At 38.3% G+C, this 22,200-nt stretch overlaps 1 protein-coding gene across 2 annotated transcripts in view; it reads left to right on the plus strand.

The window, feature by feature from the left end:
• The window catches only part of ZDHHC20 (zDHHC palmitoyltransferase 20), a gene marked incomplete at its 3' end in the record, with an annotated part of 45,754 nt that extends 25,217 nt beyond the window's left edge, over positions 1 to 20,537 (plus strand). Inside the window, exons 4-12 of one of the 2 annotated variants that reach the window (XM_082004886.1) lie at positions 3,384 to 3,504; positions 4,891 to 4,960; positions 6,185 to 6,217; positions 7,049 to 7,169; positions 13,427 to 13,559; positions 15,178 to 15,304; positions 16,566 to 16,655; positions 17,812 to 17,927; positions 20,512 to 20,537. In XM_082004886.1, coding sequence (XP_081861012.1) covers positions 3,384 to 3,504; positions 4,891 to 4,960; positions 6,185 to 6,217; positions 7,049 to 7,169; positions 13,427 to 13,559; positions 15,178 to 15,304; positions 16,566 to 16,655; positions 17,812 to 17,927; positions 20,512 to 20,537 — 837 coding nt within the window. Of the gene's footprint in view, positions 1 to 3,383; positions 3,505 to 4,890; positions 4,961 to 6,184; positions 6,218 to 7,048; positions 7,170 to 13,426; positions 13,560 to 15,177; positions 15,305 to 16,565; positions 16,656 to 17,811; positions 17,928 to 18,324; positions 18,363 to 20,511 lie in introns of those variants that run through there. The other variant, XM_082004885.1, reaches the window with a different exon arrangement.
• Positions 20,538 to 22,200: the final 1,663 nt, after the last annotated feature.

The following is a 22,200-nucleotide window of genomic DNA, read 5'->3' on the forward strand; positions in this document are numbered from 1 at the left end:
ATGAAATGTGCATTTAATTAATCACAAGTTTGACAGTCATGTACAGTGCTTTGCTATGAAGGAGCTTGCTTGAAACCTGGAATTTTTAAAACCGATAAATCAAATACAGTGACAACATTTTTATATTTCCATTTTAGACAGTTTTGACCTTGGTTTGGGTAAGAAAAAGTAGTAATGCAATGTTTACTCATAACCTGGAGGACTGAACCACTTACTATTAAGTCAAGGGTTAAGGTTTAGGGAGAAGTAAGAAGTGAATACTTAAAGAAGCTTTATATAATGGCAGAAGAATGCATGATGACTGTAAGAAATTTTGTTTTGTAAAAGAACAGTATTAATTGCAAAAAGCCTGAGATGGATTACCTTGTTTTCTATTTTCTCTGAGGTGTGTGTATGTAAGGATTAAATACTGGCACCAAATTTAAAATACTTCCCTTCCCTTCCTTGGTTTTATAAAGCTTTTAAACTAGTTAAACTGTTTGATGCTTTGGTTGCTCTGTGGGTGATGAATTTTTATTCTATTTTTGGCAAGACTGACTTTCAGTGCTAATGTCAAGCTTAAATGTTTTTCAAAAGAGTTTAAACTATGCTTCTAAGGAAAAGCAAACAGTGCTCTGCAGTGCTTAATTATGGCCTAGAGATCTGTATCTTAAAGCTACAGAATATAAAGTGAAAAAAGCTAAAGATTATTCTGCTGTTTAGCTAATCAAAAAGAGTAGTACTGAATTTTTAAACCTTAAAAATTCCAAGGGGCTTGTCTTCAGGGTGGTTTGTTTTGGCTTTATATGGGATGGTTCTTCAGGAAAATGATAAAGTTAAGCAGGTTAGCTCATTAAAAAGTGGTTGGAACTGTGTTATTCCAGGTTTTGTAAAGCTATATGAACTGGAGCTGCTCATAAAGCTAATGCCTAGTAACTTTTACTGTCTGCTTGGATTCTTCAATAATAGAAAACTTATGACAGTACTTATCCTGTAGTTACAGTAATGTTGTAGCAAGCTTTTCATATTCAGTGAGTGAAAGGGATGGTTTGGGCATATGGCATGTAACGAATATTTCCTATATCAAGTGTGGGGGTAGATCAGATTTCATGCAGTTTTCTTCTACAGCTAGCTTTAAAAAAGAAAAAAAAAGGGGGGGGGAGCCAAAAAGAAAAACCCCACAACAATAAACAACAAAAAACAAACACACAAAAAAAACCCCAAACCCCAAGCAACACAAAAAACAACCACGCAAAAAAATCCCACCACCGCTTTTTCTTTTTCTGGGCAAGTCCCTTCTGTTCATGCACCAGTGAGTAATTTGTGCTGGTTATACTTCAAAAACAAAGCCTGACTTCAGAATCTCCCCATTGTATGAGTGTAAACGTACATATTTTTAGTCATTCAAATTAGCCATTCTTGCGAAACAAATAGCATCCTGTGATCTTACTATTGAACTAAAAAAAGATTCTGCAGCTGCTGTTGTCTTAGTGTAATCCCTGTACATTTGTCGTAAGAAAGAACAATCAACATTATACAAGATCCAGAAAAAGGAAGGAAACAAAGGGACTCTTCTGTTTTCAATAAGAACTGCTGGAACCTCATTGGAAATTCTGTTAGCTATGTGGTAACAGACAACTTTTGATGTCTTTGAACATATCCTGCCTTTGTCCAAAGAGACTACGGACTCATGGCCCTGTGAATCTCTGAGATTAGAACAGAATATAGCTCTTCGGAAAACCAAAATCCTATCCAGATTTTTTGAGTACTATTATGATGTTACTTTTAAGTTTTAAACCCTGTGATTTAGCTCCTTTTCTGTGCATTAATGGTTTGACATAGAAATGTCATCTAGAAGTAGTATTTCATGTTTAATGCAACCTCTGCTTGATTGCAGGTCATGGCGATAGGCCTTGGGTCACCTAGCAGACTCACAAGGGCAGCAGGGAGGAAAGCATATTGCACCACTGTTGCTGGCATGATGCTTCATATCTGTCATAAAATTTTGATGTGAGCATCTCCAGTTTTCATATTTGAGTAAATATGTATCTTGGAGATTAAGATTTAAAAATGAGGTCAAACTCTTGGTGATGACTGAAATGTTAAACTTTAATTTCACCCTTTACATAGATTAATCATAGTTTCTGATTATTTAAAAGGGGATTGTGTTTCCTATTTCACCCTTGAATGGTGGATGGGCCCAATAACTGGGATGATCCTATATGTAACAGGAGGCTTAACTAGCTTCTGTGAGATAGGAGGCAACTTTTTTGCGCTCTGGGTTAGAAAGTAACAGAGAGGAATTGCAGCAATGTCTTACTGCTTCCTCCTTTCTGTAAGTGGAGTCTTTATTGTTGCTTGCCAACTGACTGTAATCCGTAAGAGGAAAAAGTACAGGATGAGAGGAAAATCCATGTGAACTAATCATATACATGTTCTTGGTAGGAAAATATGGTCATATTAAACCACACTAAGCCAGTTTTTGTTCCAGCTGCACACACAGCATTTTCCACTCACTACCATGAATACTTTGTCTATGTGTGCTCATAAAAAGGGCTCTTGTAGTCCATGCAGCTCAGCGTTTAAAAGTGCTTCAGAACAGAAAAATACCAAAGGAAATAGTGAATTCAGCCCCCACTCCACAGGGGCTTGTCAGCACACTGGGTTTTATAAGGCTTAATGGTAAAGCTCATAATTTCGGTGGATACCAAACTAAGTGTTTCACAAGTGAGTAAAAGCTCTCCAGGTTCTTCTGGTAAAGCTTTACATTTCAGTGAAGCTTCAACAGGAATGTTCCTCATGCTTCACTCAGAATTTTAACTCTCTCTCAACCTGTACAGGCTTTGCTGAAGTTTCTTTCAATACAGCTCATGGATTTTGAGACTAGTGCTGGCTACTCCCCAGTTTCAAGCTCTGTGCTGAAGCCATGAAGCCCCCGCCCTCCTTTTCCCTGCCCTGTGGTTTGTACCTGTCTCTAAGTCAGAGAGAGGAAGTGGGATAAGAGAACTTCAGTGCCCTGTAGCAGCAAAGGACTGTTGTACCTTCCTCTTGTTCACAGATCCCTTAATTTACACTGATCAGGAATTAAAGGAAAGGTTGCGCTTTCTTAAAACTCCCCTGAGTCTCTGCCTTCCTTTGTGTTGAAGAGAAAATCCTATAGATAATGGAACAGAGATAAAGATTATTTTCTTTAAAATATGCCCAGGACCGTCATGGAGTTTCAAGGATCTCCTGTAATTTCTGTAGCATTCTTTTTTCTTTATGTGCATTTTTTTGGTCCGGTGGATGGGTGTTGTCCACAGACACAGGATTAAGATACACAGCGTATTTTCCTTGGAGCTTGACTAGAACACAGAGTAATAATTAATCTCTTCCCTTCGTTCCATTTTCTCCCTCCCTCCTAGTTCTGCTTGTCAAAAGCTGATAAAGAACAATATGAAAAAGAAGAGAGACCAGAATCCCAGCAGGAGATTTTGAGAAGAGCTGCTAAAGACTTGCCTATCTATACGACAACAGCATCGAGAGGTGAGAGAAAAAGATAATTTTGTGCTTCTGAAACTGCTAGTTTAATTCAGTGACATCCATTTGATGTCACTGAATGAACAATCTATTAAGCACATATTGCAAAGGCCATGACCTTGTTTTGTTATTTGTTTGGACTGTTGGGCTTTTTTTCCTCCCAGGATAAACTGGAGTCCTTTTGTGTGGGGATCTCAACATGCAGCCAGTATTTGGAATTTAAAAAAAAAAACAAACCTCTTCTAGCAAGCTGATAGATGACACCATTTATCTCTAATTGTGGCTACAAAAAATAAACGCAGCAAAGAAATATAGCTAATACAGCTAGAAATAGAGAAAATTAAACTTTTTACTCAATTTTACAATCATTTATATCCCCCTTTTAAATATCTTTTTTTTTTAAGGTGTATCAGTTCAGCAGAAGGAGAAACATCATACTTAAGGATAGATTTTAAGGATGAATAAATGTTGTTTCATTACCATCTGAAATTCAGTAGAAAGCTAGTTATGGGCTATTTCTGTATTTGCCTTTAATACATATAAGCATTTTTATTCCAACTTATATATGAATGATCTGTGAAGCTGCTGTCTTATACATAATGTATATTCTTTAAAAATCTATCTTTATATATATCTGTTTCTCTTTCTTGAAACTAGCAACCCTGTAGTGTTTTCAAAAAACATAAACTACTCAGAATAATGGTTACCAAAGTTTACTGTGACTTTCCAGACAAAATCTAAGGACACCTGGCTTTTTCGAATACAAGCCTCCCTTTAAGGGAATCCCAATCTTAAGTTCCTGGAGTGGTCTGGGAAGCTCTTGCCAGCTCTTAGCGGTTCTGCTTAGCTGTAGGTGTAAGCTTTCCTCCTCCTTTCAAACTGCATGTGCTGGTGTCTTATTTCCATTGAGAAGAGCCTGAAGGCTTGTTTTAAAATATCCAGGAAAGATGAGGAAGAGCTGATTTACTGAACAGTCTGATAGATCACTATTTGCTGAAGAGGATAAAGAAAGCTAATGCAGAAAGTTGGCTTGCCGAACGAACATAGTTTCACAATGGAATGCCAGAGTACCCCATCCAGAGGTGAAAGAAACCAAGCGATAGGGGATCAGCACCAGAGGATGAAGGATGGGAAGACTGGGGAGCAAAAGAGTAAATGGAAATGTACTCAGTACAATAGTAATAGATGAAAGTGTTTTAAATAGTTTCATATTTTACATTTCTTAAAAAACTCAAAAGTAACATTATATGAGCATAGGCACATGAAGGTCTGTGAGAACAGGTGTGGCAGGGGAGGGCAGGAAGTTCTTTAAGATTTAGTTCATGTTAAGGGGGAAAACCTTTGTAAAATTAAATGAGTTTTAATGACTTGATCCTTGCCACTTGAATGCAGCAATCAGATACTGTGATCGATGCCAGCTAATCAAACCTGACCGCTGCCACCACTGTTCTGCATGTGACATGTAAGTTACTGAATCTGAAATGATGGATTTCCTCTCTCCTGCAATCATCACTTCAGTGTGTTCATGTCTTCAGCTTGTTCATGTTTTCAGTGTGTCAGCCCTTGCATAACAGCAGGTTTTACTATTTATTCCTCTCCCAAGACTATCAGTACTTGAATTTCATGAAAGAGCAAAGTTCCTCCTGTTGGTGCAATATTATTTTTGTAAGCCCATTGTCCAAAGTGGCAGAACTTTTTGGGAAATCTGCTTGTAGCTTTATAAAACAGTGCTTATATTGAAAAAATAAATAAATAATCAGCAACTGAAAGTAAAGAAAGGCAGGTCTGAGATACCGGCACCAGCAAATGCTTATTATAGAACTCTTTTATTGTATCTTGCTTCTGCAGCCTTGAAACGGATGTGTGCTACTAATAATGTTAAAAATCTTTTTCTCAAAGATTGACAGCGGAATCACATGCCTTAGCCATTTCAGAGACATCACTGTTATTCCCTAGCTTCATTCTGAATCATCAGAGAAGTCGGTAAGGGCGTTGAAGACTAAGGCTATGAGTGAGACTTCAGTAGGCTGAGCTTGAGGAAATCTAGTTAACTGAAGAACCTAATACACCTCTTTTGGCTAAAATTACATTTATTAGCAAATACAATGAACGTCTGTGTGTCTGAAATGTCTAGTATCTGCCCTTGTACTAAAACTGGATGAAACTGGCATGTGGACTATTGAAATTACCCATTGTGCTGTTCTTTTCCTCAATTAGCGTTAAAAAACAAGCAAGCAAGCAGCAAACTAAAAAAATGTAGCAAAAATAACCCTAAGGTAGACTGAGTTGAAGTGATTGCCAGGCTGAGATACCTTATCCACACAACTCCGAAGGGTCCTTTGGGTTTGTTTTCTCTCAGTGTGCACATGAAACTAGTATGGCTTAATGAACTATTACATGGTGTTGCTCAGCAGTGCTTCCCATGTTAATTTAAGAGACTCTCTTTGTCATTTCTGAATCTCAGTTTGTCCTTTTGGGTGAAAGGATGGCTGCTATAATACAGAAAATTGGCATGATTGAGAAGCACTTGAAAAAGATAGAGTGGGGAAAAATACTTTTAAAAAAACCAAACCAAACCAAAACAAACCACCACAAAACCAACCCCTAAACCTGTAGAAGCTAAAAGTATGTGTCTTAGAAAGAAAACGTATTTTTCCTTTAACTTACTGGAAATTATCTCTTTCAGATGTGTACTAAAAATGGACCACCACTGTCCATGGTAAGTTTGTAAAAACAAAAAAAGATCAGTATAATAATGATTAATTAAATCCTACATGATGAATCAGATGCTGCTTCAAAAATGCAACTTTGAAGTAAAACTTGATTTTCACAGAACTTCTTGAGGCTTTAATATGTGAAAATAAATCTTGTTCCTAATGTGTGTTCCAGCATAGAGTTGTAGGCCCAGTAGCCCATGTCATGCAGTTTCTCCTTATATAGAGAAACCCTGGCATTAATGAGACCTGTGAGAAATGTCATTTCTTTCTTTTGTTTATTTTGGTATTGTTACCAGGAGAAGACACTCACTACACTGTGAAAATCGGCTCTCAATTCTAGATGATACATAAGACCCACTCGGACAGTTACTCTTCTGCAGTTTCTATTCACTGGTAGTCAGTAGAAATATTATCTGCTGTCACTGTAAATATACTGCTATCAGTAGTTGACTTGAAGGTGGTTTTGTAACGAAATCAACATCCACTGAAATTGATGGAGAGGCTCTCATAATCTTCCGTGATGACTGCAGTTGCCTCATAGTGTGTTCCTATGCAGACTGTATGTATCATACGCTTTGCCAGCTCATGTCCTGTCCTATAGAACTTCATGGGGGGCAAAATTTATGTGAGGGGCCTAAATCATTTGGCCTGAGGAAAGAGACTTTGTTCAAAATGATAGCTTAAAATGCTTCTGAAACACTAGTGCCAGACTGTTTTGGACATACCACTGACATCATACACGTTATGCTCTGCAAAAGCTGAATGTATTGTTTTTTATTTTATTTTATTTTTTGTATATCATAGTAACCTCTTTCTCTTTCCCCTCCTTCTAGGGTGAATAATTGTGTGGGATTTTCTAACTACAAATTCTTCCTCCTGTTTTTAATGTATTCCTTACTGTACTGTCTGTTTGTTGCTGCTACAGTCTTGCAGTACTTCATAAAGTTTTGGACAGTAAGTTCTAAGGCTTTTTTTTGTTGTTGTTGTTCATTTGTTTAATCCTGCATGTGTTATTGGAGGCTGCATCAGCATGTTGTCACTCACCGTTTACTCTGTTCCAAAGTTCACTACCATTAACAGCATCAATCGAAGTGACTGAAGCAGGAGAACCTTCTGAATCTTAATGAATTACATGTATTACACTGCCCAGGATGAGTAATTGGGGGAAGAAAGTCAGATGAGGACACTTTGTGCAATTTCTCTGCTCCATCAGAATCAAGTGGCACAGCTCAGGTTTTTTTTGAGACTATTGGATAGAGATACGTAAATATAGAAAGAACTGGCTATGTCAGTTACATATATATTTATGTGTGTGTATACATACACACTTATATATAAAAATACTGACAAATGTGAAATAATTTTGTATCTTCATAGACTTGTCTACGGATAATCTGCTACCAGATAAGGCAGAATAATTTCCTGGGAACTGACCAAGCTTTGTTTTGGAGTCCCTACGTAGGCATGTCTGAATTTCATACAAGTGGCTTTTATCGATTTGATCTGGGTAGAATGCTGAGATATGTACAGTGTTAATGATATACATCTTCCTTGCAACTCTTAGCAGTTGTCAAATCATCAATACACATACATGCATCTTAGTAGATTTAGTAACTAAATGTTAAGGGCAACCATCCTTCTACGTAAGTGTTACATTCCTCTTACCAGTTTTGTTCCAGTCACATTCCAGGCTGAACAGAGTGTCTTCTGGTGGTGTTCCCTTTCTTCTCCAAAACCTTGTACTCTGCCTTGCTGTCTCTAGGCAGAAAAGCTAGTGTCAGAATTCCCTTAATCAGTGTCCATTAACTAGCATGGGAAAAAAATAATGTAAGTGGAAGGCTCTCCATCACATCTTTATAAGTAAATAACAGCATTCTTAGATGGTAGTTGCTGTCAGAGTAACTGGGAAAAGCAGTCATTATCTGTAGCTGTACAAAAAATGTTTATGGGAGCAAAAAGATGTTGCCATGTGAGGGTAAGGGAAGCTTGATCATGTGTTCAGAATAACTGTACTTTGAGACAGTCGGCATTAGACAGGTAAGATAAATGGTGCAAAAAGTATGTTTGTTTGTGTTCATCTAAGCCTATGGGTCTGATCTGCCGAAGTACTATGTTTCTCTTAGTCTGTCAGTTCTGTATAGTGGCCTGTCACTGGAGAGCAGGGAACTATGTGGGAATCGAGCTGTCAGTCTTGTGTGAGATGAAACCCATAAATGTATTTATCAGTCATAGCTGTGGCTTGACAGATATTTAAAATTAAATGGCCTGATTCTGCTGTTCAGTCTTGCTTGACTGTAAATAGTTAAATTTTTAATCTGCCTGGCTGCTTTCCAGTGCTTTGTATGCAATTTCTAATGAAACTGTAAATGCTCTCTTACATATTTACCAGTCAGTGCTTGAGGGGAAAAAAAAAAAAACATGAATTTGCTTTGTCACCCCAATTTATAAGTGTTAGTGCAACAAAAGTCTGCAGGACATATGACCACAATGAACATTTAATACTAGCTTTTGCAGCAAGGCTCTTCCAGAGCCCATCGGACACAATATTGAAGTGGACCCTTGAGCAGAGGAAGTAAACTTAAGAGGGTTTTGTTTTTTTTTTTAATGATTTAGTTGTTAAAAAATGCTTCCTGGAAGCATGGGCTACTTCTGAAATGTGACAATGGACAATGTATTGGTGTGCTTGCACTTGTTGCTTTCATTTCCGGTTACTTCCAAGGCAGCATCTAGTGATGCCGTGATCTTATCATTAGAGTAGGTCTCTGACTCACTTTACTCATATTTAAATCATTCATTCCACAAAACTAATATCCCTCTGATCTTAGAGCCTGATTAAAGTAGACTTCCAGAAAGAGGTGGCAGCACTGTAATCATCTAGGTTTGCAAAATTTAGTATGTCTCTAGTATGTAAGCTTTCAGGCAAGTGCTGTTGACTGCAGAATAGAGTCCTGGAAGTTTCTCTCTCCATCTGTGTCCAGATCAGAGCGGAGTACTGCTGACATGTGCTGTCCGTAGACTGCTTCAGTGTATTGCTAATGCTTAGCTTTGTCTGCTACAGCATCAGACAGATGATTGTTTCAGCATTGAGGCTCTCTAGATGTCGTTCCCCCCAAGCTTGACCATCATAAATGTTGTAATATACCTTCAGAAGATGGTGTTTCTTTTTTGCTTCTTCATAAATGTTTTTCAGAGAAAGTGTGCAACAAGCTGCTGTATATATGCAGTGTTGGGATGGAAGATGAACTGCTTCTTGGGGAGTGTAGCCTTGGTCACTTCAAAACTTGCAGTAATGAGGCTGTGAAGGTGTATGCGCTAACTACACGAATTTTAGCAATCCATGGTTTTGCACTGTTGATTAATACCTGCATAGAGACACAACACACATATGGAGATCCTTACAAACATTGTGAGACGTGCATACCTACCTAGCTCTTCCGTTGAAGAAAATCTTTGTGTTTCCCACTTGCACGTGCAAGACTTTCACATAGCATCTTTCATGCTCAGTGCAGAAGTGCTGAAGAAGAAAGATCTTGATACTGTTCATACAGTGGTGGAACAACCACACTAGCTGTAAGTGTTTACCACAGGCTTACACACTAATGCAGATGTTAAAATCTCTTTTGTAGATAAGGGAACATGAATGACTCCTTTTTATGAATGACTCCTTTTTTTTTTTCTTTATACTCATAACTACGTTTCCTATACTCGTGACATTTTTATTTCTACCTAGAAAGTTGTTAAAGATGACCAGGTAAAACCTCGGTTTAACCAAATGTATTTGACACAAACACCAGCACTGGCCGAATGCCCAGTCCATGATGTCTTGTTTACAGAGTGCATGGTGGTACTTCCCAGTGTATGTTTGTATCCACTCTCATTCTTGCTGCACTCCCTCCCTCCTTGAAACCTGTGTATTTTCCAGCTGTTCTCAGTGTGTTTCATTGTCCTCCAAATTATTTTGGCAATCCTGAATATATTCAAGGATGTGATATGTGTTCCAGGTAGATGGCACATGCTTCTGCAAAACTTTGGTTGTATTAACAAAAAAAAACAAAACAAAAGGTGCGATTCCAGATCCTTAGTTAGAACTCATTCCTCTTGCATATACACACAAGGGCATATACCAGATCTGAGTTTTTCCTAGATTTAAGCTAGACCTAGCTACTAAAAGACTAATAATGAATGAATCTCTGACAGCACTTTTTGTTGTTGTTGTGTGTTTTGTTTGGGGTTTTTTTTATGACCTGATACATTCTCAAATGAGACTCTGCTTGTGAAGAAGTTTGTAGAGTACTCTTTAGAATAGTGAGTGGCTCCAGTCTATTATGTGTGCTAAGTAGCCCTAATTTTATTGTGCAAATTGCTTCCCTTTGTAAGCTCTGCAGCTCTCTCACCTGCAAGTCTCTGCTTCTGTGCTGCTGCTGAGCATAATGATTTTCAATAACTAATGCCTGAAGTTTCACTCTCTTTTCACATGCTGTGGCATGTGGACTGCTGCTAGAACACAAGTGTGAATAAGCCTGTTATACGTCCTCAAAGCCTGCATGCTTCTCTCCAGGAAGGAATTGGCCTTTTTTGAAAGATGCTTCAGTTCTGCAACTGTCATTCAAGAACTTAAAACCAGTGGCTGAAACTGGGTAGTCAGAAGAGGTAAATGTTCCCTGGGGATCATGCAGATCCGTTGTGCATAATTCAAAAAAATCCTTCTCCAGGTTATAGAGCTAGTGTTTTAGGAAGATGCAACTGAAACTTCTGTTTTCTGGCCCACAGGAGACTATGCTGCTACTGCTCTTTGAGCTTCAAAATCAACTGTTCTGAGAATTTTTTATAGAGAACTATTTTGTTTGAATATGCAATTCCAAAAGAGACATAGAAATAGAAGTTAAAAAAATTAATTAGGAAACTGGGGAACACTGCAGTGTGCTCTGAGGTAGGAAAAGTCATCATAGCTTTAACATGAAGCTTAGGAATAAGCAGCAATTGGAGTATGTATTTTGCTGGTCTTGATTTCAAAGGATGACAAACACAACATATCCCTACAGCAGGGGGAAGAGGAACTGTTGCACAAATTGTCTAAGCAAAACTGCATTTGAAAAAAAAAAGGCAGTAAATAAGGAAACTGAACTTAGATGGCAGTTGAGAGCTGGACTCTGCTGTCATTTGCCTACTGTGGCATGATCTGATGGTAGCCAGCATTTTTGAAAACGCTGTGTATATCTGCCTGACTGCAAACTAAATGCTTGGGCTCTCCCTAGGCTTTCTGCACAGATTAATGTAACGTAAAAGCCATACATCTTGCCTGCAACACATTCATTAAGTGCTAGCATCTTAGCGAAGATGGCTAATACCACTCTTTAGGTGTGAAATTTGGAATTTAAAAGCTAATTTAAACTCAACTTTCCTGTTTCTTGCTTTATTTTCTTAAGTACTGGTTCAATTTCAGATGTTACGCTAAAGATACATCCCATAAACATATTGGTATTGAAGAATATTAGGAAGAAGAAAAACCGTACTGATTTGTTACGGGTTTTTTTTTTAAACAAAGAAAATTGTGCAAAGAAAGGCAATTTTTTAATGTTTTTACTGAAGCTACATCAAATGGTAATAGATATGTTCTGATGTCAGAAAGATTTTGTAATTTATAAACCGTAGTTTGATACCTCTGGATTACTCTGAGCTTTTCAGACCTTTAGGAATGGTTTCATCATACAGAATATTCAGATAAACCTTACTTGTGATGGAAATAATTAGCAAAGGTGTCGTCATGCTGTTCAAGCTGAGGAACCGCTTGAAAGTGATCCAGCCACAAGCTGAATAGCAATACTTCTATGCTTCAGTAGGAAATGTCATGCCTTAGAAGTTAGTAGGGTGCTCTTAGGTACTCTCTCCTCCATTCCCTTGGAGAACGGGGGCTAAGGCTGCTGATGGGCGTTGGAACTCGGCACGTCTGAGAGCACGTATGCACACCCACCATATTGTTCTTAACAAAGCCTGTGCTGTTTTCAAACACTTCGTCTTAACATAATACTAGTGTTTAATAAATTGTCTTTGTTTGCGCAAAGCTTTGCCGCAGGAAAGCTGCAGAGAATTGTCCAAAGGTAAAATCCAATATTGCTGTAATTATTTAAATACTGTTCCTAGTATGATTTTTCTAATCCAGTCATTCATGGTAGCTATTTGCACCATCACAGAAGGAGACTTGTAACCTGTTGCCTATGAATATAGACAGTGTACAGGGATATAGGTACACCTATGTGCGCTTGATCTTAACTGAAATGTGTTTTAGTCTAGAAAAAAAAATCAGCCTTAGATAAGTGGGTATACGGACTGAGCTAATGGAAAAAGTAATGGCAATAATGCTAACTAAACAGCTGAATAAAAATAGCCTCTCTGCTTTCATAGTGCTGTTAAAGGTCAACTACTTAAAGGTACTGTGGTTTTGAGGATATAGAACTGAAATGGTATTGTTACAAATCCCATTGGCCTCTTGAAAGTGCAAGCCTAAAAATAGTTGGGGTTGGAATCAACTATCCGATATGGGTGGGGGGTTATTTTTTACATGGTGGTTGTACTGAAATTGTTGTTTTTCATGTAGATGTGGTGAATCACTTCTGGCTGGTCAGACACCGCAAATTTGTTTTACTAGGTATTTGCTGCATGTTGCCTAAACCTTAGAGATCATGAAAAATTGACTATCTGTCACAAGTCTTGCCTAGGAGTTGTTCAATCTTGGAAACAGTATGACAGACATTTCCCTTTTACGTTCCTTACACCAGTTCAGAAGTAGGTTCAGCATTATTACCTTGCCAGGAAAGGGTTTGTACTTTTTTGTTGTGTTTTCTTCCCTTCAAAGAAAGTGATTTTGGATGTGTTTTCCCTGTGTCTCTGGCTGTGGCTGTACGGTTAACAATTTTCTAGCATAGGAAATTTTTTTCCCTGCCCACTACTGGGCATTTAAAAACTAACAGATGAACATATGCACTCCTGCTACTAAACTTCAGTGGAAGGGGTAACCATCAGCTTTAAACGCTGCTGTATACCAGTTTAACGTGACACAAAAGGAAAGCCGGACTTATGCTTTTTTTTCCTTTGTGAGAAGTGAAGTGAAAGACCTATAGCAGATTGGGTGTGGCAGAAAATGTTTAGTGACAATACTGCATTATTTGCTAAAAAGTGTTAACATACTAATCTCTTTCTCTCTTTCTCCCCAGAATGAATTGCCAGATACCCATGCAAAATTCCACGTACTATTCCTTTTCTTTGTGGCAGCCATGTTCTTCATCAGCATACTGTCACTCTTCAGCTACCACTGCTGGCTAGTTGGCAAAAACAGATCAACCATAGGTCAGTTAATTGAAATACGGAACTGTTCCTTGTCCAGAAAAGCAACAAGTCAATGAAATTGTGAGGGCTACAGGACATGCCATCACATACAAACAGGATTTTAAAATATTGTGCAATAAGAAGCATATTTGGTAAAAGTAATTAAAGGTGAAACACATGGGGAAATAAAGCATGTGTAGGGGTCCTCTGCTGGAGACAAGTATTTGGATTGATGATGAATGTTAATTTCTTTTGTTTGTATTTTTGAGAGCTCTGAGGCACCGTGCATTTTTGTTATGGTTTTATATAGTGTTAAGTATGTAACACAACTGCTACTTGCCAGTAACCCTGTTCTAATACGTTGAGTGGCTGGGTGGCCCCAACCAAGGTGAAGGCTCTACTGTATATGAACGTACTATATTTTGAACTAGACCAAAAAGAGTATTCTTAAATCCTGTGAAATAAAATGGACCTCACTATTAGGAAGTGAATTGTAAAGGCAGTGCGATAAAAATGGAAACACTGATGCACGTTTCCTAAATAATAAAAGAGATTCCATAGTTTCTATGCCTAAATGTTTTAAATGGCATTGACCAGCATAAGCAAGTTATGTGCATTAGTTAAAATATCAGAAGTTCATGCTAAAACATTTTTGCAAGGGGCAGGGGGTTGGGGGGCGGTGGCAAATGGGGACTGGTGGGTATTTCCACAACTGAGTAAGTCACAATTTTACACCTTGCAAGAAGTTAAATTTCTATCCTCAAAAATAAGTGGGTTGATTAAAAAAGAAATAATTTTCAGCTTGGTAGAACTTTTTCATGGAGGAAAAGGAATTTTTTTGATTGCTTGACAGGAGGATTGTTTTTTCTTTTGACATCTCTACAGCTAAGGAATATTCAGTCTCTTTTTTTTTTTAGCTTTGAAAAAAATTTTAGCATGTTCCTTGCCTGAAAGTCAGTGGTCATAATTGGCAACACAGTCAGTACTTTATTTTGTGGGTTATGATGGTAAAAAGACAAGCTGTTGGTATGGGGAGAGCAATGAGTCCTCTTGGTTCTTGGACAAGGGTATAATGGGACTGACTAGAAAAATGGTGGTGGTTTGCTACAGTTCATGGTGCACCTGTGTTTGTAATGTAATAGTTCTCATCTTTCTCTGATACCATGGGATGCTCTTAATTCAACTTCAGTCCTTGGCAGAAGTGGAAAAAACCATACTGTATGGGTCTAGGTCCAGTAGTCCTTATGGTAAATTACTTCTAGAAGAGGAAGCCGCCTGCTCAAAGAAGGCTTCACAGGTCAAAGAGAGTGCTAGCCATCAATGAATATGGGATGTGGTATCTTTGGCATGCTGACGGTACTTGGCTCTGTCTCAGACCTTACATTAAATGTAAAGAGAGAAAGATGACTGTTCTCCTTACGTGACTTTTTTACCTTTCATTTCTATTTTTGTTATTAACCCTGTGATTTTTTTTTAATGCTCTCTGATTACTTGAGATTTACTTTTGTTTTCCATAATACACACCAAGATAGTCTCAGCTCACCCGACGCTGTTTTCACAGTAGAGAAGTTTGAGTCTGTTTATTTGCCTTCCCTGACTCCTTATCACTTTAGAGATATTGTATGTTTTTCTTTTACAGAAACATTCCGTGCACCCACATTTCGAAATGGCCCTGATAAAAATGGCTTTTCTCTTGGATGCAGCAAAAATCTGAGGGAGGTTTTTGGAGATGAAAAGAAGTATTGGCTACTCCCTATCTTTACCAGGTATTCAATCTGAATGGGAATGAATTGGGGAACAAATTGATTCCATGACTTTCACCTTGCTTCCCCTTCTCCTGAAAAAGAAAAAAAATGGCTGAAAAGCAAACTTGTAAATCCTGCACGATGAATATTGGTGTAGGGGAAATATGCAGGAGAAAACTGAGCAAACTCTGCACAGGGTTTTCATTGAAAGACAAGGGCCTCATTGACAAGGGCTTTCTAAATATGGGATTTTGGAAACCTTTGAGAGGTGTATTTCAAAAATTGTATACCTTTTGGTGGTAGTATTAGTGTCTGATTATAGAGCAGAAATCAGCAACTCGGAGGAGACCCAAATGCTTGAACTTGATGATTGAAACAACATCAGCTTAAAAACACCCCCTCTTACTTGACAGCTTTTCTTTTACTGTAGATGACAGTTCTGGTATTGAAAGCCACCTGAGAAAGTGCATGTAAATAAGCAGCAGTGCAAAAAAAAGAGTTCTGATACGATGCAAAATACTGGTTTTAAAACTTCAACTGAGGCATTGTTAGGAGTTGCAGACAAGCATCAGAGAAGTTTGATGAACAAGACTGACCTGCTGCCCACTCCCACCACTCCCAAAAGTCAGCAGAACAAAGTAGGAGCCGTGTTTCAACACTGCTTTTGGGGGGTTATGTATCAGTTTAAAACGTCGGTGAGCTCATTTGTGAAGCTGAGGTCTGGTTGCAAATGGCAGAGTTAATAACTAGATCTTAAGTTGCCTCAGCTGTTTGCTCAACTACCATGACTTTTCATGTGATTAAAGGCAGAAGCTATATTGCAGATGGATCAGTCACATTTTATCCTGATTAATCTTGCTTTAAAAGAAGGCTTAGCTAACCTCAAAATGATGGGCAGAGAGGAAAGCATGGCCACCAGAATATTATTTATGCTACAGCTTCTGGGGCTGTAAATACCAGATAGCCTGACTATGTGTGCATGGTGGCTTGAGGGAAGGCTAAAGCTACAGTCTACAGAAACACAGTGATGTTTCTGAAATATATAGACTAGTGCTGTGCTCAGTAGTCCATACTGAGTGATATGGTGGGAATCATTTGAGCTCCAAGATTTAATTAACTGATCATTCGACTTAGTGGTAGAACTGCCTTGCTCAATTCTGGAGTTCAGTGCTGCACTCAAGTAATTGATTCAAGCCTGTAGCACTTGCCTTTTGCATGGGTGCTTGTTCAGTTCATGTAAATCAACTACAAACAATGATGTGAATCTTTGTTTCTGGTTTAGTTTGGGCGACGGGTGTAATTTTCCAACTCGTTTGGTGATTATGGATCCAGAGCAACTTACTGTCTCAAGCCAAAATGAACCTGACAAAAGGTAACTATAGCATTTAAGATACTGATTTTGTACTGTTCTGTACTTCATCTGGAGAAAAAATTGTTTTAGAATTATTTTTTAGTTTTTATACTTCTTGTCATCTTCAGAGTGAGTTTGTAAGTCTTCACAGAAGAACAGAATGGATCAAAACTAAAAAATGGTGCTGCTTGATGCAGAAAGTGTTTCTTGGTTTTGACCTGTAACAGAGAATATGGCTCTAAGGAAATAGTAATAGAGGGAGTAAGAGAGCTTACTAGCTCTTAACAATGATCAAAAAAGTCCTAGGGGAGACTGAATAATGGTCCATGGGGAAAAAAAATTAAGAAATTTTTTTTTTTTTTAATGATTGAAAGGCAAGGTAGTATTTGTATTTCACCTCCTCCAGCATGTTTAAACAAGGAATGCTGAGACACCGTTTGCAAGAGAGGTATATCACTGTGGCTATTGCCTGTTTTTAACACTGGAGGGTTTTTAGCTCTTTACTTTTTATCCCTTCAAATTTGCATGTTCTGTATCTTCAGTGCATTTGCAGGAAGCCTGCTTTAGATTCAAAGACACAGGAGTATGTGAAACTTCTGAGGGTGTTTACATTTGCCATTTTAGAAGTCTTCTGTATAGTTCGGTGAATTTGTAGCTGGAGGTTGTTGTCAACAGCAGTCACCCGAGTTACCAGGCATTAGGGGAGTTCAAAGGCAATACTGAGGAGAAGTTGCTTCCATTGCAACGTAACCTGTGGAATTTACACATGAGCCTTGTGCAAACAGCAGAGTATCCTTTTGTATTGGTGAGATGTTCAGCAGAAGGCCCTAGCATTTGCTGATGGGATAAAATGGCATTAGGTTTTCTTCCAGACAGTACTGATTAGGTTTTCTTTTTAACTGTGTGGCAGCAGCATTGTTGTCAGTATACCATTTCTTGTCTATCAATCTGTGCTTTTTTTTCCCATTAGAACTGCGAGTGGCCTATGTCAGGGTTTAGACTGATAACTGGAACAAGCCTGTAGGAGAACTGGGGTTGGGGGCCAGGGGCCATTTTTAGTTGGCAGTGTAGGTTTTTTTGTTTGCTTTGCTCTTAATTAACTTCACTAGTCTACAAATGTCTGAAATGAGCAGCTACTACTATTATGGAATTGCTGTTGACTTTGCTTACTTTTCAGCTCTGGAGCCAATCAGTCCTTTCCTACTCGACCACTCAGTGAATCACAAAACCGATTGCTAGCCAGTGACACTCAGTGGGTAGAAAGTGGCCCTGAAGAGGAAAATGTTAAATCAGGTAGCCTGCACTGTAACACTTCTGATGATTCTATCATTTTGTTTGTGGTGGTTTTTTCCATATTTTTTTTAGGCCTAAAAATTCCTTAGGAATTGGTTGGAGTCAAGTAGAAGAAAATTTGTTCCATAGAATCAAGTCAGCATGTTTAGGAGTTAAAGCTAACTTGTATCTCATGCTCAGCACCAAAACAAGTTCTTTTACTAAGGTCGCAGATAGATAACTCTCACTTTCGCGCTTCCTGTTCTGAGATTTTGAATCTTTTGACATTTGATTAGGAGGATAAAAATATTTTCCTAAAATAGGCGCAGTATGATAAATGTGCTTTCTGGTTTTAATTCTTTGCTATTTGTTGTGCAAATCTGCAAAAACAGATAATTGAGATTCTCTCACATTTTAGGTGCAAAAAAGCATATTATAGTTTCATTGGAAAGCTGATCTCAGCTTATTGCTAATCAACCATCTCAATGAGAAACAGGTAAGATCAACATAATTGATTGACATTTCTCTGTATGTATGAGTAAACTAAAATAGACATCTTGATGTCAAAAGCCGCTAGTCATGGCATGCAGAGGTATCCTCTGATGTCGGATGAGTAATAGAAAAGTCTAAATAAAACTCAGAATGGCTGTCCAGAAGACAAGAATGGGAGTAATGCTGTAGTGCAGGAAGCACAGGCTGGCTAGGTCTGAGATGAGTCAGACTAATCCTGTAATTTAGATTGAAGTGGGTAGTGCTGGATTTGTTACCTGACCAGGGAGAAGAATCTAATCTGCTAAATAGGCAATTTCAAGATGAAGTGCTGTCTTGAGGAAGTGCTGTTCTTAAGGAACAGCTCCTTAACTGTCTTAATCATATATTGGTGGGCCGTGCTCTGCTCTTATACTTTAAGAAGCTGTGTGTGCATGAGGAAGGAAGGTCAGTACGTAAATACAGGTGCCTGCATATGGACTGCTTCATCACACTTGGAATTGACAGGGATCTTCTTTCATGTAAGAGCTCTGTGCACACTTTGCATTTAGGAAATGCAGTGAGTGCTGCTATGCTTATGAAAACTTCCCTTGGTGTATTTCCAGTGACCAAACTAGATATCTCTTACATTGACTTCATACTGTGGTGAGCTTATAAGCTTAATTTTTCTCTCTAGAAGAGAAACAGATCTTGGACAACTAGCAACCGTAAATGCTGAGGGTTGAGTCATTTACTCCCTCTGCTTTTTTGTTCTTTTTTTCCTTTTTTAAAAAAAAAAAAAAGGGAGACATAACTTGCAAGGAATTCTCATTTTCTTTGGAAATTTTTTTTTTTTTTTTAATAAGCCTTCTGACCTAGAATTGCTGTTTTGGGGGAGTTGGTTTGTTTTCAAGAAAAAAATCTGTCCAAAAGGTCTTTGTGGGGGATGGTGTGATGCTTTGACTGATGTTGGTCACATTGCTCAGTGTAAACTCTTACTAAACCAAAATTAGACAAGTGGTATTCCTGAAAAACCTACTCAACCATGAGAACCCACCAATGATGAGCTTTCCTTTTGCAACTTTTCTTAACACTTATATAAATGTGCAAATGAACATCCCAAGCAAGGGACTCTTTCCAGCCTCTAGATATATAAAAACTAATCTGAACAGGTTACTAAGGCTTTTCTATTCTTCATAGAAAGGAATAGATACCAGCTCATCCCAGCAGCCTTTGATAGGGTGTTATAGAAAGGTCTTAATCTTTCTTTCCACTGACCTAGAGAGGGAGCATAAGTGACTGGCTTAGGCTAGACAATTAACTGGTAAGTGTTTGGGATTAATTTCCCTTCTATCCTCACTCTCTTCCTAAAGTCAGGCCAAATTTAATAAAGGAAGATCGTGTACTTTGTGTCACACTTCCCAGACTGCTGTAGTTTTAAAAGTTGCATAAATAAATAGTGCATAATTGCACCCAATGCAAAAGCATTTTGGTATGTGTTATCCCAAATAATTAATTTAGTTAGTTAACTCAGTAGCACAATGTTTCAGCTGTTCTGGGTTCAGTTGGATTTGGTCACAGTTTCTGTCGGCCAAGGTGGTTAATTCCTGTCCCGCTGCAATTGTAAGCAACTGCGCAGTAGCTGTGAGATCCAACATCTGTTCCAAGTACTCTGTAACAGACCGATTCTTGTATTTTTCCATTTTATGCCTATAACATGCAGCAGAAACAATCGAAGTTACAGCTGACGAGTAAAATTCCCAGATTATTCTAGGAAAAGAGCACTATTTGCAAAAGAAGGCCAATCCCCCAGCCTCGCCCAGGCAAATATCATTCGTGTCCCCACAGCAACTCTTGCCAGTTAGGGATCCAGGAGACTTTAGCCACAGGTCAGTGGTGATGGATTGACATTCTTAGTGCAGATAATCTTCTAAAACATAAGAGGTTTAAAACAAACACAAAACAAAAAAAACACACTTACCAGAAGGCTAATGATGAGTTGAAGTTACCATAACTGCTGTCCTGAATAAGGAGCCTGTAAATTGCATGTTACGTAGCTGCATTCTTGTAATGCACTAGGATCTGTTTTTTCCAAGCTAATGGTATAATTCCACTAATTGCCTTTTTTGTTCACTAGGTTTCTGCAACACATTTTGTGCTTGAATATTACTTAATTTTGTTTGGAAGAAGTTGATCAGTAAAAAATGGAACATGAACATTTTAGGAAGAGATAAGAAATTCAAGTTTCTGCACAGTACAATGGATTCTTGTAAGCACTATTGCAGAGCAGGGAAGTTAAGACAGATGCCTTAAGATTCTTAATGTGCATTTATGCAACACTGAATTATATACTGCTACCAAAGGGCCAAATCCTGAAGTGCCCTGCTTGGATGCACAAGGTCCAGAGCAGGAACTATGCATTTCTGTTATGCTGCAGTGGTGGGGGTAGATTGCAGACTCCTACCTCCCCATGGGCAAACTTCATACCTTAGGCACTGCAGAAGTCACTTCCATAGCAGGTCTCCAGGGTACAGAAAGAAAGAAAGAAGGAAAAGGGAAAAAGAAAAGGGGGGGAGGTGCAAGAAAAATCAACATAGAGCATGGCCAGTGAGTCTGAAGTGCAAACACCAGGTGATGGGGAAGGGACTGGATGATGTCTTCTCCCCTCTTCCTGTTAACCAGTCTACCCCATGATCATAGCTCTCCAAGTCTTTTGGGACTGAGGACTCCTTCTACTAGCTGTGCTTTGGAGCCAGGCAATGCCAACAACATAAAAGCCTTTTACTTGGGTGTTTCTTTTTTGCTATAAGATTGAACCCCCTGCATCATTGTAACTTGATTTATTTAACCATTATCAAGAACAGAGCTCAAAGAAGCAAACTTGGTTTTTAGTTGAAAAAACATGGATTATTACTTTCCAACAATCGTCTGTCAGCATACAAAGAAAACCTGATCCAAAAAGGAATTAACAGTTGTTACATTTTCTGTTCATGTCTGCAGTGTTCTGTATGAGGCAGTAACAAACTGGTAAAATACCCCTGAGAAAAACCTTATTGCATTTGTGTGTTGTTAGAAAACAGAACTGGAATAGTACTGCTTTTTCTGTGGGACTCTTGATGGTTTATAAATACTGTTTTATACTTTTGTTTTATCTTTTTAATAAAGGCACAAGTTTTTATTGGTTCTGAAGTACCATTTAAACAAATATCAAGTACTTACGAGAAAATTAGTATTGGATCATACATCTGTGTTAACACACTGAGAATTTCTATGCTTTCATCTGCCACTTTCAAGTCCAGTTTAAGTGATGCTGAAATTGCTGAAGAGTGAATGCTTTGTGCAGTGATGTACCTGTTCACAAAAGGCAAAATGTGTTCCTGTGTCAGGAATGAAGTCCATCCTAAGCTGAAGACCTACAGCAAGCAACATGGGGTTTTTTCCCTCTCGCTCCTCTGTAGAGAAGACTGCTAACTCCTCTTTGGGTGGTATTGGAATTTTGCACCTGGAGAAAGTGACAAATAACTGTTTTCTTGTCTGTAACTTTTCTGCTGTTCAGATGATGATGATTACAAATAGACGTGAGCCCTTTTGATACAGACTGAAGGTAGTAGCCAAGTTGATGATCTGGACCAAAAGAACTTGTTTAGTTTCTCTCGCAGAGTGGTTGCTACTTAAGTCAAGTATGTTTATGATGGAGATACTAAGGTATCAAATATATTGTAAGGCTTAAAACAAGTATTTTTTGTCTTTGGAAAGAATAAATTTTTCTTAAATACTAATCTTGTAGAACAAGAACTTTTGAGAACCTATGAACATGATTTGGTCA

This window comes from Phaethon aethereus (genome assembly GCF_964289735.1).
Source record: "Phaethon aethereus genome assembly, chromosome: 1".
NCBI lineage: Eukaryota > Metazoa > Chordata > Aves > Phaethontiformes > Phaethontidae > Phaethon > Phaethon aethereus.